The sequence below is a fragment of the Sminthopsis crassicaudata genome, chromosome 4, assembly GCF_048593235.1.
Source record: "Sminthopsis crassicaudata isolate SCR6 chromosome 4, ASM4859323v1, whole genome shotgun sequence".
In the NCBI taxonomy this organism is placed as follows: domain Eukaryota; kingdom Metazoa; phylum Chordata; class Mammalia; order Dasyuromorphia; family Dasyuridae; genus Sminthopsis; species Sminthopsis crassicaudata.
The window spans coordinates 104,054,492-104,066,905 of NC_133620.1; the positions used below are offsets into that span (position 1 = coordinate 104,054,492).

At 41.6% G+C, this 12,414-nt stretch overlaps 1 protein-coding gene across 3 annotated transcripts in view; it reads right to left on the bottom strand.

Moving 5' to 3' along the window:
- Positions 1-2,110: 2,110 nt before the first annotated feature.
- The window catches only part of C4H1orf116 (chromosome 4 C1orf116 homolog), a 37,443-nt gene continuing 27,139 nt past the window's right edge, over positions 2,111-12,414 (bottom strand). For all 3 annotated transcript variants that reach the window (XM_074309018.1, XM_074309019.1, XM_074309017.1), the window contains exons 2-4: positions 11,640-11,826; positions 7,396-7,558; positions 2,111-5,704 (exon numbers count right to left, since the gene is read on the bottom strand). In XM_074309018.1, coding sequence (XP_074165119.1) covers positions 4,122-5,704; positions 7,396-7,558; positions 11,640-11,744 — 1,851 coding nt within the window. In that variant the 5' untranslated portion in view covers positions 11,745-11,826 and the 3' untranslated portion in view covers positions 2,111-4,121. The remainder of the gene's footprint in view (positions 5,705-7,395; positions 7,559-11,639; positions 11,827-12,414) is intronic.

A 12,414-nucleotide genomic window follows, 5' to 3' on the forward strand; every position in this document is an offset into this window, starting at 1 on the left:
TGGAAAGAAAAGATTTCCCTTATTCCCAGTTTTCCTGGAAATTCCTTTAAGAGAAATAACCCCCCTTTCATTCCACCCCTACTCTATCTGTTTAGGATTAGTGAAGGGCAGCTATGTGTAGTGATGGAGACATATGGCATTATTCTTTTTTCTGTTCAAATAAATCTCAGAATATCTATAAAAAGTTGTATTCTCTGAGTGCAACCCCTCCTTCCTTTCCTGAGATGTGGAAGGCAGAAGTTGGACTTTTGTCCTTGCCACTGAGCCTCCAGAGGAATGTAAGAGTACAACACTCTCTTTGTCTTTGAGGAAGAGACATTTATGGGACAGACTGTCTCCCAGAGTGAGAGATTCCAAGAATTTCAAAGCCATATGGTTTAGAAGAAAAAAGCACTTAGCTTGGAATCACATGACCGAGTGGAATCTTACTACTTATTTATCTATATGATCTTGCATAAGTTACTTGTCTGAACTCAGTTTCCTCATCTATACAATGAGGGAATAAAACTGAATGATCTCTATGGTTCTTTCCAATCCAAAATCCTAGAATTCTATGGCCTCTCAGAGTAGGATCACTGCACTCAAAATATCTTAGAAGCCATCGAGAGCACCCCCTTCATTTTCCATGTGAGGAAACTGAGGTTTATAAAAGTCAAATGATATGCATAAGGTAACACACTAATTAAATTTACAGACCACAGGGCAGGAATGAGCCATTAAGGGCCTGGCTAGCAAATCCTTTCATAGGAGTGAGCACTGGCCTCCACTCAACTCTGCACCTATGCTAAAGGTAGAAAAAGCACCCTATGCTAAGACTTGGGAGGGAAACTATACCTCTCAGTTCCAAGAAGCACTTAACCAGTCATTCATTCCTATCCAGCCCACATGACTTCCACCTATAAACACAACAGAAGGAGTATGGTGTAGCTGCCTACTCCTAGCTGATACTTGGGGATCCAGTTTATATCCAAGATGCCTGATTAATAAAGACAATTATTAAACTGTCATGGAAATAATCATAGATTAATAAACTGATTAGGCATGTGATGGGAAAAATAAAATCTTGTGTGGGCTGACTGCTATACAAAAGCGACAGGACCAGCTAATAAAATACACACACAGAGTTATTCCAGTAAAACCCAAATCCACTGGGTCTGAGTATTGTTGCTGAAATGAGCCTTCTGTTTATAGAAGTTCTTGTGGAACTGAGTTCATCCAGATGGTCGGGGAGAAAGGCACATCTATTAAAAAATATAGTCACACATACACTTGCATAAAACAGAAGCAGAAGGAAAAAGGACTCCCTGAGCACATCAGAGACAGTAATTTCAAATCCAACCACACCCGAGAGGTAAAAGTGCAGTAGGATCTTAGCTAGAGATGCGGCAGAAATGTTAAAGAACTTGTGCTTAGGAACAGGGCTCAGACTGATTAAGCTAAAATATACTCACACTCCACCCAATAGGAGAACCAACAGTTTGATTTTTCTCCATCTTCATACTATGAACATTTCTGAAATCCAATTATACTAGTCCCAGGACCAGATCCCATACAGGCTTGAGGGATCAGGGTCTAGACCAGCACTGTGATTTAATGAATTTATGATCCTACAGCCTATCAAATAAGACAGAAAGTTACTAATTCTAAGGACTGCTTTCCTTCTTATTGAGAAGATCTGGATACTCCATCAGGTCAAGGTTGTGAATAAGATGGTCACATTTCAAGTGAGGAACCTAAATGGTTCATGCTTAGCTTTCTCCAACCAAGTCCATGGCAAAATGTTATTTATAAGCAGCTTTTCCTTTATCCACTTAATTTTCCCTTTTCCTCCTCCCTAAAAATCTCAAAGATGGATTATTTGTGCCTGACCTTTGGTAGGAGCCTTCCAAGCTCCTCTGATGAAGCTATGGACCGATTAGTCACAGTTGGACACACTAAACACTGACCTACACAACGTGATGTCATTTAGGTCCTCTTCAAGACAGACAATTTATCTGGAATATTCAAGGAATGTAATGTTTTTCTTAATGGCATTACCATGTTTTCCACACATGGATGAACAATCTCCCAAGACCAATCCATGTAACAATAATGTACATGACACTACGAATTATACTAAATGAAATTTAATCTTTGCTTTTTCGAAGTGGTCTTCTTGATCTTCCAGTGCCGTGACTGTCTCAGGATAATAAAATAATAACAGCTTGTATTTATATAGTACTTAACACATAACAAAGCACTCTTATTTACATAGGTCAGCTTGCTCATACCTCACAACAACCCTGTGAGGTAGGTAGTACAAATATTTTAATCCCAGGTTTATAGAGAAGGAAAATAAGCCTCAGAGGTTAAAAGGACTTACTCAAGATCACACATTTAAGTAGTTTCTATGATCCCCAGCTAGTAGAGGCAACATTGTATAGCAGAAGGGTCCTCTTTGAGAACAAAGGACAACAACCAACCACCCAAGTAGAAGGCACATAGCTAAGAGGTCTGATCACATGTCTGCCACAGTGCCATCTTGGTTAGATTATTTCCCCTCTTCAGGGCTCAGCTATTCTTACATGTCTTGGCTCTAAAGTCCTTTGTATGCCCTGTATTTTCATCCTCATCCCCATATTCCTGATAAGTGTCCCAGAAAGCCTTTGATGGGGGTGTGAGTACCCTGACAAATTCAAAAGGTTCCTCTGGCGAGACAGGTGGGACTACACTGCTGTCTCTGTTTCCCAAAGGTGCTGGCACAAGCCCTCTAGGGGCTGGGGGATGGGGATGATTGTAAATGCTCCCAAGAGAGCAATTGATGGCTCTAAAGAAAACCTGGACCAAAAAAGTATTTAATACCAGAGCAAGAGGGATGCTACTGGCAGGCCTGGGACAGCCCGGTTTCCCCAAGTGCAGTGTGACATCCTCTTGGTACATGAAGTAGTTGAGATATCAGAGAACTTGACTATCCTTGGTCATGAACTCTTCCAAAAGAGGGGGCAGTGTGTAAGCAGAAGAGGGAGAAGAGCAGGATGGTAAGAAGCATCTCAGGGAAGTAAGTGACTTGCCCATGGTAGGGAAAAAGCATGATCAGAGAGTGACTTCATGGCAATAAACCATATTCTGGGGAGGTGACAGTGGGAAAGGTGGTGAGAGATGGATGTCTGGCCTCTCGGCTTGTCCCCGTGCCTCCCCATATATGCTTGGACTTATCTTAGGGTCTCAGGTAAAGGGAGAAAATGTATAATACTCCTCACCACTAAGCCCTATTTTAGGAATGGAGTCAAGCTTTTGTAACTCAGTGCCCAGATCCTAGTAAAACCACATTTATCTACTCTGTTTGCAAGCTCTTTTAAAAATACTTTAAAAGGAAATTAATTTCAAAGCTATTTTCATGAACATAATCTCATTTTAGAGACAGTATGGTAGGGAGCTGCCTCAGACAGGAACAGTTGACACATACTGCCTGAGTGACCCTGGAAAATGAACCACTCTGCTCCTAAGTTGCAGAGAAGGTAGAATGTGCTGATCTGCATTAGTCCTGGGAGTTTCCTCTAAATCCTCTAAATAAAATCATTGACCCAGTCCCTTTCTTAACATCTTATTTGATCTTCTTACCAACCTTGATCACCTTTCTATATTTTTCCTCCCCATCCAGCTGGGCATTAACAAGTGAAAAACATACTTCTTCAATATCAGAATCCTGAGAAATTATTACATCTATTGTAATATAAATATCTCCAATGATATATACAGATATATATATATATATATATATATATATATATATATATATATATATATATATATATATATATATATATATATATATATATATATATATATATATATATATATATAAAATGTATCCTAAAAGTCTTAATGCAGTTTCAAACTTTAACAAGCTTAAAACTTAATAAATTTAAATAAAAGATTAAAAGTTAATAAATTCATACTAGCACTAAGACTTTTGGGACACTGTATTAACAGTACCGTCTCAGATTGTTGTAGCGCATGTGCACACATGCAACCCTCTAGAAAGATGAGAGCATCCAAACAAAGACTTCTTTCACACTGGGGTCACTGCAGAACCAGGAGTCCTTGGAGAGTATCTGTCGCTCCAAACCCAACAGCCAGGGCTACTCCTTTAGTAAGCCCAGTTTCTTTAAGGCTTCCCTTCTGTGCTCATCGGGAATGCCTTTGGGGGTGATCTTAACACTGACACAGGGGGGCCGGGGCAGTTTGTCTCGGCTCTGTACCGGATAGGAGAAGCGTGGGGAGTTCCGTTCTTGCTCCAAGTCTGCCAGCTTGCCTACTTGGATGTTAGCAAAGTCTTTCCCACCACCCAGCGAGGCTGGCCGAGGTCTGGAGTTGCGTAGGACATTCGGGGACAGCCTGTCCAGTAAGGGGACCTTGCCCAGAGAGGCACTGGTTGGGGGTGGATTGTCCTTTTCAGCCAAGAGGTAACTGCTCAGTCCCACCCCTGAGCGCTCCAAGGTGTTAGACTTGAAGTTCATCTGCCGAAGGCCAGGGACCAAGCCCTCCTTGAGTGCTAGTCTGGAGTCCGGTCTCGATTGAGTTGGGGGGCTGCTGCTGACTTTTGTGGGCTGGGGGATGGGGATGGGTGTGGATGAAGAACCTGTTGCCTTAGCTGAAGAAGGGGCAGAAGAGACAACTTGGGACGGACCTGGAGCCAGGACTCGACCAGTTGAAACTGGAGCAGGTGCCCAGATTGAAGCAGAAGCAGGAGCAGAAGCAGGGCCTGGAACTGAACCCCGGGCAGGAGCAGGAGCTCGGACCACAGTAGGAGCGGGAACTGGTGCAGGGGCAGGAGCAGGGGCAGGCATGGAAGCATGAGCTGGGGATTGCTTCGCCTTGCGAACGCTGCTAGACTTGGCCAAATGAAGGTTAGGTTCATCCCCATGGTCTTGGGGCAGCCCCAGCTTCTCCAGTGCCTCTCGCCTGGCTCGTCTCTGTTCCTGAAGCGCAGAGGATACAGAAGCCACAGACTCAGTAGTGAAGTCTCTGGGGGCAGCGGGAGAACGATGAGAGAAGCGGTTTGGAGTGTCACTATGGAAGTTACTCCGGCTGGTCTTCAGTTTAATGTTGGGGGGAAGTTTCCTGGATTTTGGAGCTGTTGGGGGAGCAACTTTAGTACTCTTATCATCTCCTACAGGGAGAGGGAAGTCTTCAGATCCCAAGTTTTCTGAGGACAAGGGCCCAGGCTGCCTTGTGTGCCCTTCCAAGGTCTTCTCACTGGTTCCGTGGGACATAGTTTTCAAAAATGCTTCTTTCTCTAGGATGTCAAGTGTTGGATGGGGCCAGGGCAAGTTGTCTTGACCTGGCTTTCTCTTCTCTTTAAGGGACAGGATCCCTCCAGTATCTTGCTCCTGCTGAGTGTCCCGGAAAGCCTCTGGTGGGGGTATGAGCACCTTGTCCAATTCAGAAGGTTCCCCTGGGGAGACAGGTGAGGCTACACTATTGCCTCTGTTTCCCAAAGGTGTTGACACAAGCCCTCTAGGGATATGGCCTTCAGACTGACTAGGACGGCAGGTGGAGCTCTCTCGAAGGCTCTGGTCTCTACTAATGTGGATATTCCGGGGAAGGCTGTGGGAGCCCAACTTAAGCCCCAGATCCTGGGCCTGTCGAAGACGGGTTAGACTGGATTGAATGTCTCTCTTCTGCTCTGATCCCTCCTGAAACAGTCTTTTCTCTAGGGAGCCTGCAGTGGTGAGGGAAGAGAGAGAAAGGATGTAAGAGAAGAGGCAAACAAAAATGAGAATTTTGCTAGAGAGGGAACAAACATTCCCAACAGTCCCTGTATTGAACATTGAACTCCAAATAAATGCCAGATCACTTTTCACTTTCTTGTTTAAAGTGTCAGGTATTTTTCTCTTTGCAGTAATATGATCCAGATTAGAAGATCTTCTTAAAAAAAAAAAAAAAACATAAGCTTTTTTCCAATTAATATATTTTTCTTTCAACTTTGTAACAAATATGTATACTATATCCAATGGGTTAATTTTATGCAGAGGAAGAAAGAAATTCCAGATCAGTCTCTTGGCTATGGGGAAGCTCTCCCATTATGATGAACTGAGGATAAGAGAGAGGGAAGATTCCATCTTGTTACTCTACAGTTTCAGATAATTTATATTCTTCTGGGATAAAGAGGTGTTTTATTCTAGATATCTGAAGAGCTATGCAAAGGCACAGCTTAAAACTCAAGGGACTGACACAGCCTCTCCTCTCCTTACAAACTGGGAATGAACCTAAATCAGTCAAAAAAAGAAGTCTCATGACTGTGGCTACAGTTTTAAGTTCAGCTAATACATACAGCAGCCATATTCCCTTAAACCTTAGTACCTGTCAGAGAAGTAGCTTTGATCCCTCCCAGAAAACTATACTTGTTGCATGTTGTTCTGTACTAGGGACATAAGTATTCTATTGCCCACAAATGCATCAGCTATGCCCCCAAACTTACTCATATTGTCAAAGCATCTCCCACAACAGATGCTATAAAGGTAGAGCATTAATTCTGCTTGCCCCTTCCTTCCCTGCTTCATTTCTCCCATAGCTTCATGTTCTGGGCTCCTGAGATTAGCTTAGCTAGACTGATACCCAGATTTTATCCAAACTGATAGTTTCCCCAGTACCTCCTATTCACCCTTCTTCATTCCTCTCTCTTTCATGGGCTTAGTTTCTTGAAGATTTCCTCATGAGCAGGGCAAATACAAGCCAATGTTTTCCCTCTTCTTGGCCCACCCAGTCCAGCAAGGGAGAAGAACAGGGAGAAAGAGGAAAAGGAGGAGAGAGATATATAGAGAGAGAGAAACAGGGGGGGGGGAGAGAGAGAGAGAGAGAGAGAGAGAGAGAGAGAGAGAGAGAGAGAGAGAGAGAGAGAGAGAGAGAGAGAGAGAGAGAGAGAGAAACAGGGAGGGAGGAAGAGAGAGAGAGAGAAACAGGGAGGGAGGGAGGAAGAAAGAGAGAGAGACAAAAAGAGACAGAGAGAGACAGAGACAGAGAGAGAGAGAGAGAGAGAGACAGAGACAGAGACAGAGACAGAGACAGAGAGAGAGAGAGAGAGAGAGAGAGAGAGAGAGAGAGAGAGACACTGATTTTCTAAAATGGCCTTACAAAGAGTTTGTGGATTGACTTTGGTTCTCTGCCCACCTCCCTCCCCTTCTTTTAACCCTAGTGGCATTCTGTGTGTACCTCTCTGGGATACTCCATTTATTTCATAGACAGGTCTTAACCCCCAATATGCTTCTTGAGGGCATTTATTCCTAGTATGGTACTTCTACATATAACATGTACTTCACAAATATTTTTTGAACTGAGAACCAGACAGAGTTCAAACCATTGAAAATGGTTAGTGAGATGTGTTGACTTTTAAAAGGTACCCCACTTCCTTACCCTGGAGCACAGGTGGTGTCTTTGGGTCCTGGGGTGTGGCTGGTTCTGACTGGTCAGTAGAGAGGCCACTGTCAACCTCCTTGTCTAAGGAGCCAATAGTCTCTTCCAAGAACAGCAAACACTCTTTCTCTTCTGCAGATAGGAAGTCGTAGCTGCCGTCACTCTGCAAACCACCGAGGAATAATTGACAAGGTCAGTTTAGGAAAAGAGGGAGCAATATGACAATTAGCTCTGCAGAAACTGGTGGGGACCAAGCGCCACCCTGCCCTGTTCCCTCTGTGGAAGGAATGCTGAAGAGCCGGAAACAGAACCACAGTAACTCTCTACCAACCTGGACCAACCCGCTCAGGCTGTTCTCTCAACCCTTGGGCACCAGGAAAAGAAGAACCAGAAAAATAATTCCCCATGATACTGTGATCTAACAAACACATAGGTATTGTTATTTCCTACCTCCACATCTTTGCTCATCTCATTACCTATATCTAGAATGCTTATCCTTCCCTACTTCTCATCACTTGTTGGATTTCTATTCCTTTAAAGCCCAATTCATATGTTCCCCTTCTCCTTGAATTTGTCCTGAACTCTCTTCTCCCTCCCTCCCTTCTATACTATACCAATCCCCTTAAACCTCAAATAAAATTGCTTTTCAATTCTACTGCATATATAAAATATTGAATATGAAAGTTATCATTATATGTTACATAAGCCCCTTCTAGACTATAAGCTTCCCCAGTCTGGTGCTCTGCACACAGATGACTAATAATTTTTGTAAAATAAACACAAATGACCTTCAGAATTCTGGGGTTTAGTAGTTAACATGAAAGACTGGAAGTCAGAAGAAAAGGATTTTAATCCTCTTTATTTTATTTCAGGGAAATCTTTTACATTCTATATTTTCTACAGCAATAAATGGAAAGATTTGGGCTTGTATAGTGACTTTCCCATTGTTAAGTACTTTCTCAAGGACTTTTAAAATATTCAAAAGAGAAAATAAGGTTCAAATGGAATAAAAAAAATCTGGGCAAATTGTACACATATGTACATATAGATAAATGCATAATATCCCCTCTTCCCACATACCTAACATTGTGGGGGGGGGGGAGTTAAAAAACAAGATGTAGATTAGAATAGATTTGTAATTTTATTTTCTGGCTTTCATATAAGTAAATATTCATATTTGTTGATGTGTATCTAATTTATAATATATATATTTTAAATACTTTTATTTTATTTTATTCTTACCAAGGACAGTATAAGGACAGAGATAAACTATAGATAACTTTTGATTATCCGTGATGATAAGGATAGGGATGGTGAGTACAATGGTCTATTATAGATTACTTTAAAATTATTTTTGTCTCTGAAATTCATTAACCCAAGGATTTGGAAGCAGCTAGTGAAGCAATGAATAAGAGAGGCAGACCTAGACAATTATTAGCTAGGTAATTCCAGGCAAGGCATTTGGTCTCTTGTTTGCCTCAGTTTCCTCAACTATAAAAATGGGAATAATAATAGCACCTACCTCCTAGGGTTATTGTGAGTATCAAATAAAATATTTGTTTAAAAAAAAAAAAACACTTAGTACAGAGTCTGGCACACAGGCCTGAGGCCCTCTACAAATACTTATTCACAAACATTTCCCCTTCCTCTAGAAAAATGGACCTCCTGAAGTTTGGCTGAGACAATAAGGATGTGTTTCTGAAACACTCACCAACTAATGACAGAGGAAGATAAGAATTCAGATAAGAGCTCAATGGAAGGGGAAGCTGGATAATGTAGCTCAGTATTTTACTTGTGTTTGACTTTCCATGACCCCATTCAGGGTTTTCTTGGCAGAGATACTGGAATGGTTTGCAATTTTCTTCACCAGTTCATTTTTCAGATGAGGAAACTGAGACAAACAGGGTTAAGTCATCTGCCTAGGGTCACACAGCTAGTGTTTGAGACCAGATTGGAACTCAAGTCTTTAAATCCAACTTCAGACACTATTTGTATGATCCTAGGCGGATCACTTAACCTATGTCTGCTTTAGTTTTCTCATTTAGAAAATAAGGGTTCTCAGGGTTTTTGAAATGAAACATTTCTAAAGTACTTTGCAAACTATACAGCACTCTTATTCTCTTCTCCCACTAAATCCTGAAGAGATCTGAAAACTACAGAGCTGGGTGTCCCAGAGGCCAGATTCCAATAATCCTCTCCAGGGTTCTTCACCTATTTACCTGCCTCTCAAATATTAAAGAAAGAAAATGGAAATCCAAAGAATTTGCTAACACTATTGGTTGCTCCTACATCTTTTGATGGGTAGATAGAAAGGTTAGTGTTAGCACTCAGAATGAGCTGCTGGGTTATATAAAAACAATGGGTAGGCCATAACCACTCCAGTCTCCATAACTTCATTCAGCAACCAAGAGCAAGAAGTACAAATAGACAATATTTAAGATTATCTGCTCTGTGTGTGTCTGTCTATCTGGATGTGTGTGTGTGTGTGTGTGTGTGTGTGTGTGTATGCATGTGCTATTTTTTCCCCTAATATATTATACAGACAAAATTGAACTAGAAAGTTAACCTCATTTTTCTTCTCTACAATATGAAGGTATTGAAACAGATGGTCTCTCCAGTCCCTTCTAACATTAAGATTAAATAATTTCTTTCAAACATATTTTAAAATACAAAATATACAAAATAGCAGTGTCCATATAAGGATATAGTCATTAAGTTTACTTTCACTTCCCCCTTTGACCTGCTTGAGCTTTTATTTAGAGGGTTACTGAGAATTTGAACACTGTGGGTAATTTCAGTCATGTCTGATTCTTAATGACCCTATTTGAGGTTTTCTTGGCAAAGATACTGGAGTAATTTTGCCATTTTCTTCTCTAACTCATTTTATAGATTTGTAAATTGAGGCAAATAGGCTTATGTGACTTGTCCAGGGTTCCACAGCTAATAAGTGTTTAGGGCTGGATCTGAACTCAAGTCTTCTTGACTCCAGGCCCAATGCTCTCTATCCACTGAACCACCCAGCTGCCTACTATTTACAGCTAGAGATATTGAAAAGTAATTCTTTTGAAGGACAGAAAATCCTAAGATGGAAGGAAGGTGAAGAGGTCATGTCATCTATGCTTCCAGAACTCCACTATCTCTGGAAAAAGGACAGAGATTCTTGAGGAATGAAATCTGGCAACTTTGCTTGGCCACTCATTTTTCCATTTGGCCAGGTTTTTTCTTTCTTTTCTACCTTTTCTGTTAGGAAGTTCTTCCCAAGGTTTTATCTAAATTCTTCAGACTACAAAGAAACAAAACTTTCACTCTCCGGTGCTCCAGATGCTCTCCTAGAAAGCTTTGCAGTGGTGGTCTTTATTTTGGGGAATTCACCAGGCAGGTGCACCTGCGCTTCTGAAAGCTGAACTCAAGTTTCCACAGAATGGGAGAGCCTCAAGAAAGCAAGCAGAATGATGTTGCAAGAACCCAGAGTTTAGGGCAGAATCTTTAGGAGATCCTAATCTTGTGCAGAAAGTACTTGACTGGAAGTCAGCAAATCTGCCTTCTAACCCCAATTCTAACTCTTTCTAGCTATATGATTTTGGGTAGGTTCCTTAACCTCAATTCTTCATGTATGAAAAGGTTGGTCTAGGCCTAGGTGGTATAATGGATTGAGTGTTGGACTTGAGGTCAGGGAGTCACAACTTTGAATCCTGCCTTAGACAATTACTAGCTGTGTGGCCCTGGACAAATAACTTATCTGCCTCATGTTTGTTAGCTGTAAAATGGGAATAATCATTGTATCTATCTCATGGGGGTATGTGTGCATCATATGAAATAACATAGTTAAAGATTTTGCAAATCTCAAAGGACTATTGCTTCATATAATAATATTTCTGATGACTGTTATTGTTACAATTATATCCCTAAAGTCTGTAAAATTCTGGTGTTTTCTACTAAATGTTTCCTCTCCCACTGCTAAATGAAAGGGAGGAAAACAAAAGCCTCCATCATTTACCCCAATCTATCCCACTTCCCTCTAAAGCTGTCCTGCCCAGTTGTTTGTTTCTGTTTTGCCAGATAAGAGGCGAACTAAAGAATAAAGCATGGTGACGTGACTCATTGCCCAGCAGAGAACACCAAAGGAAAAAGCAGAGGGCAAGGGTGAGGATGACAGGCCAGCAGCAGGAACAGTTCCAGGGCAGCCATGCAGACATGGGGTTGGGGGATCCAAGGCGGGGGGGGGAAGGGGAGGCCGTACGTACAAGTCCCGAGTGAGTGGAGTTGGTGCTCGTCATGCTGTCACAGCTGCCAACGCGGGTCACGGGTTCCGTGCCGGGGCCCCCTGGCCACAGTTCCCTTTCAGGCATCACCCGAAACAAGACACAGCAGGCGGCAAAAGGGGCTCCCAGAGGGGGAGCGAAGGGAAGCGGAGAATGTCCCAGGCCTGGCCTGAAAAGAGAAGAATTACAGCCACTTTGAACGGAGACCTCTGCCCCCGTGCCTTGGCCACGTGGCACGGCTCCTGGAGTCACCAAGCAAAGAGTTAGAAGGGGACCCACAAGAGGAACTTGGAAATTTGCCTCTGAGAAAGGAGGAGGCACTGGTAGAAAGGCAGACCTAGTCAAAACCATACAAGTCAAGAACTGGAAAGATACCTCCGAAGTTACTTAAATTACCCAGGACTCAGATAGGAGTTCCTTGAGGAGCAGGCCTGAGAAGTGATCATCTCACCTCTGCTCCAAGGACATTTCCTCCAAAATAGCCCCTTCACTTCAGGCCAAGTTTTCCCTTATAGATATATGTATATATATATATATATATATATATATATATATATATATATATATATATATATATATATATATATATATATATATATATATATATATATATATATATATATATATATATATATATATATATATATATATATATATATATATATATATATATATATATACATATATATATAAAAGTAAAAATCTGGCTCTCCATAGCTTTTATTTGTTGTGATCTGCCAAGCAGAATATATACTAT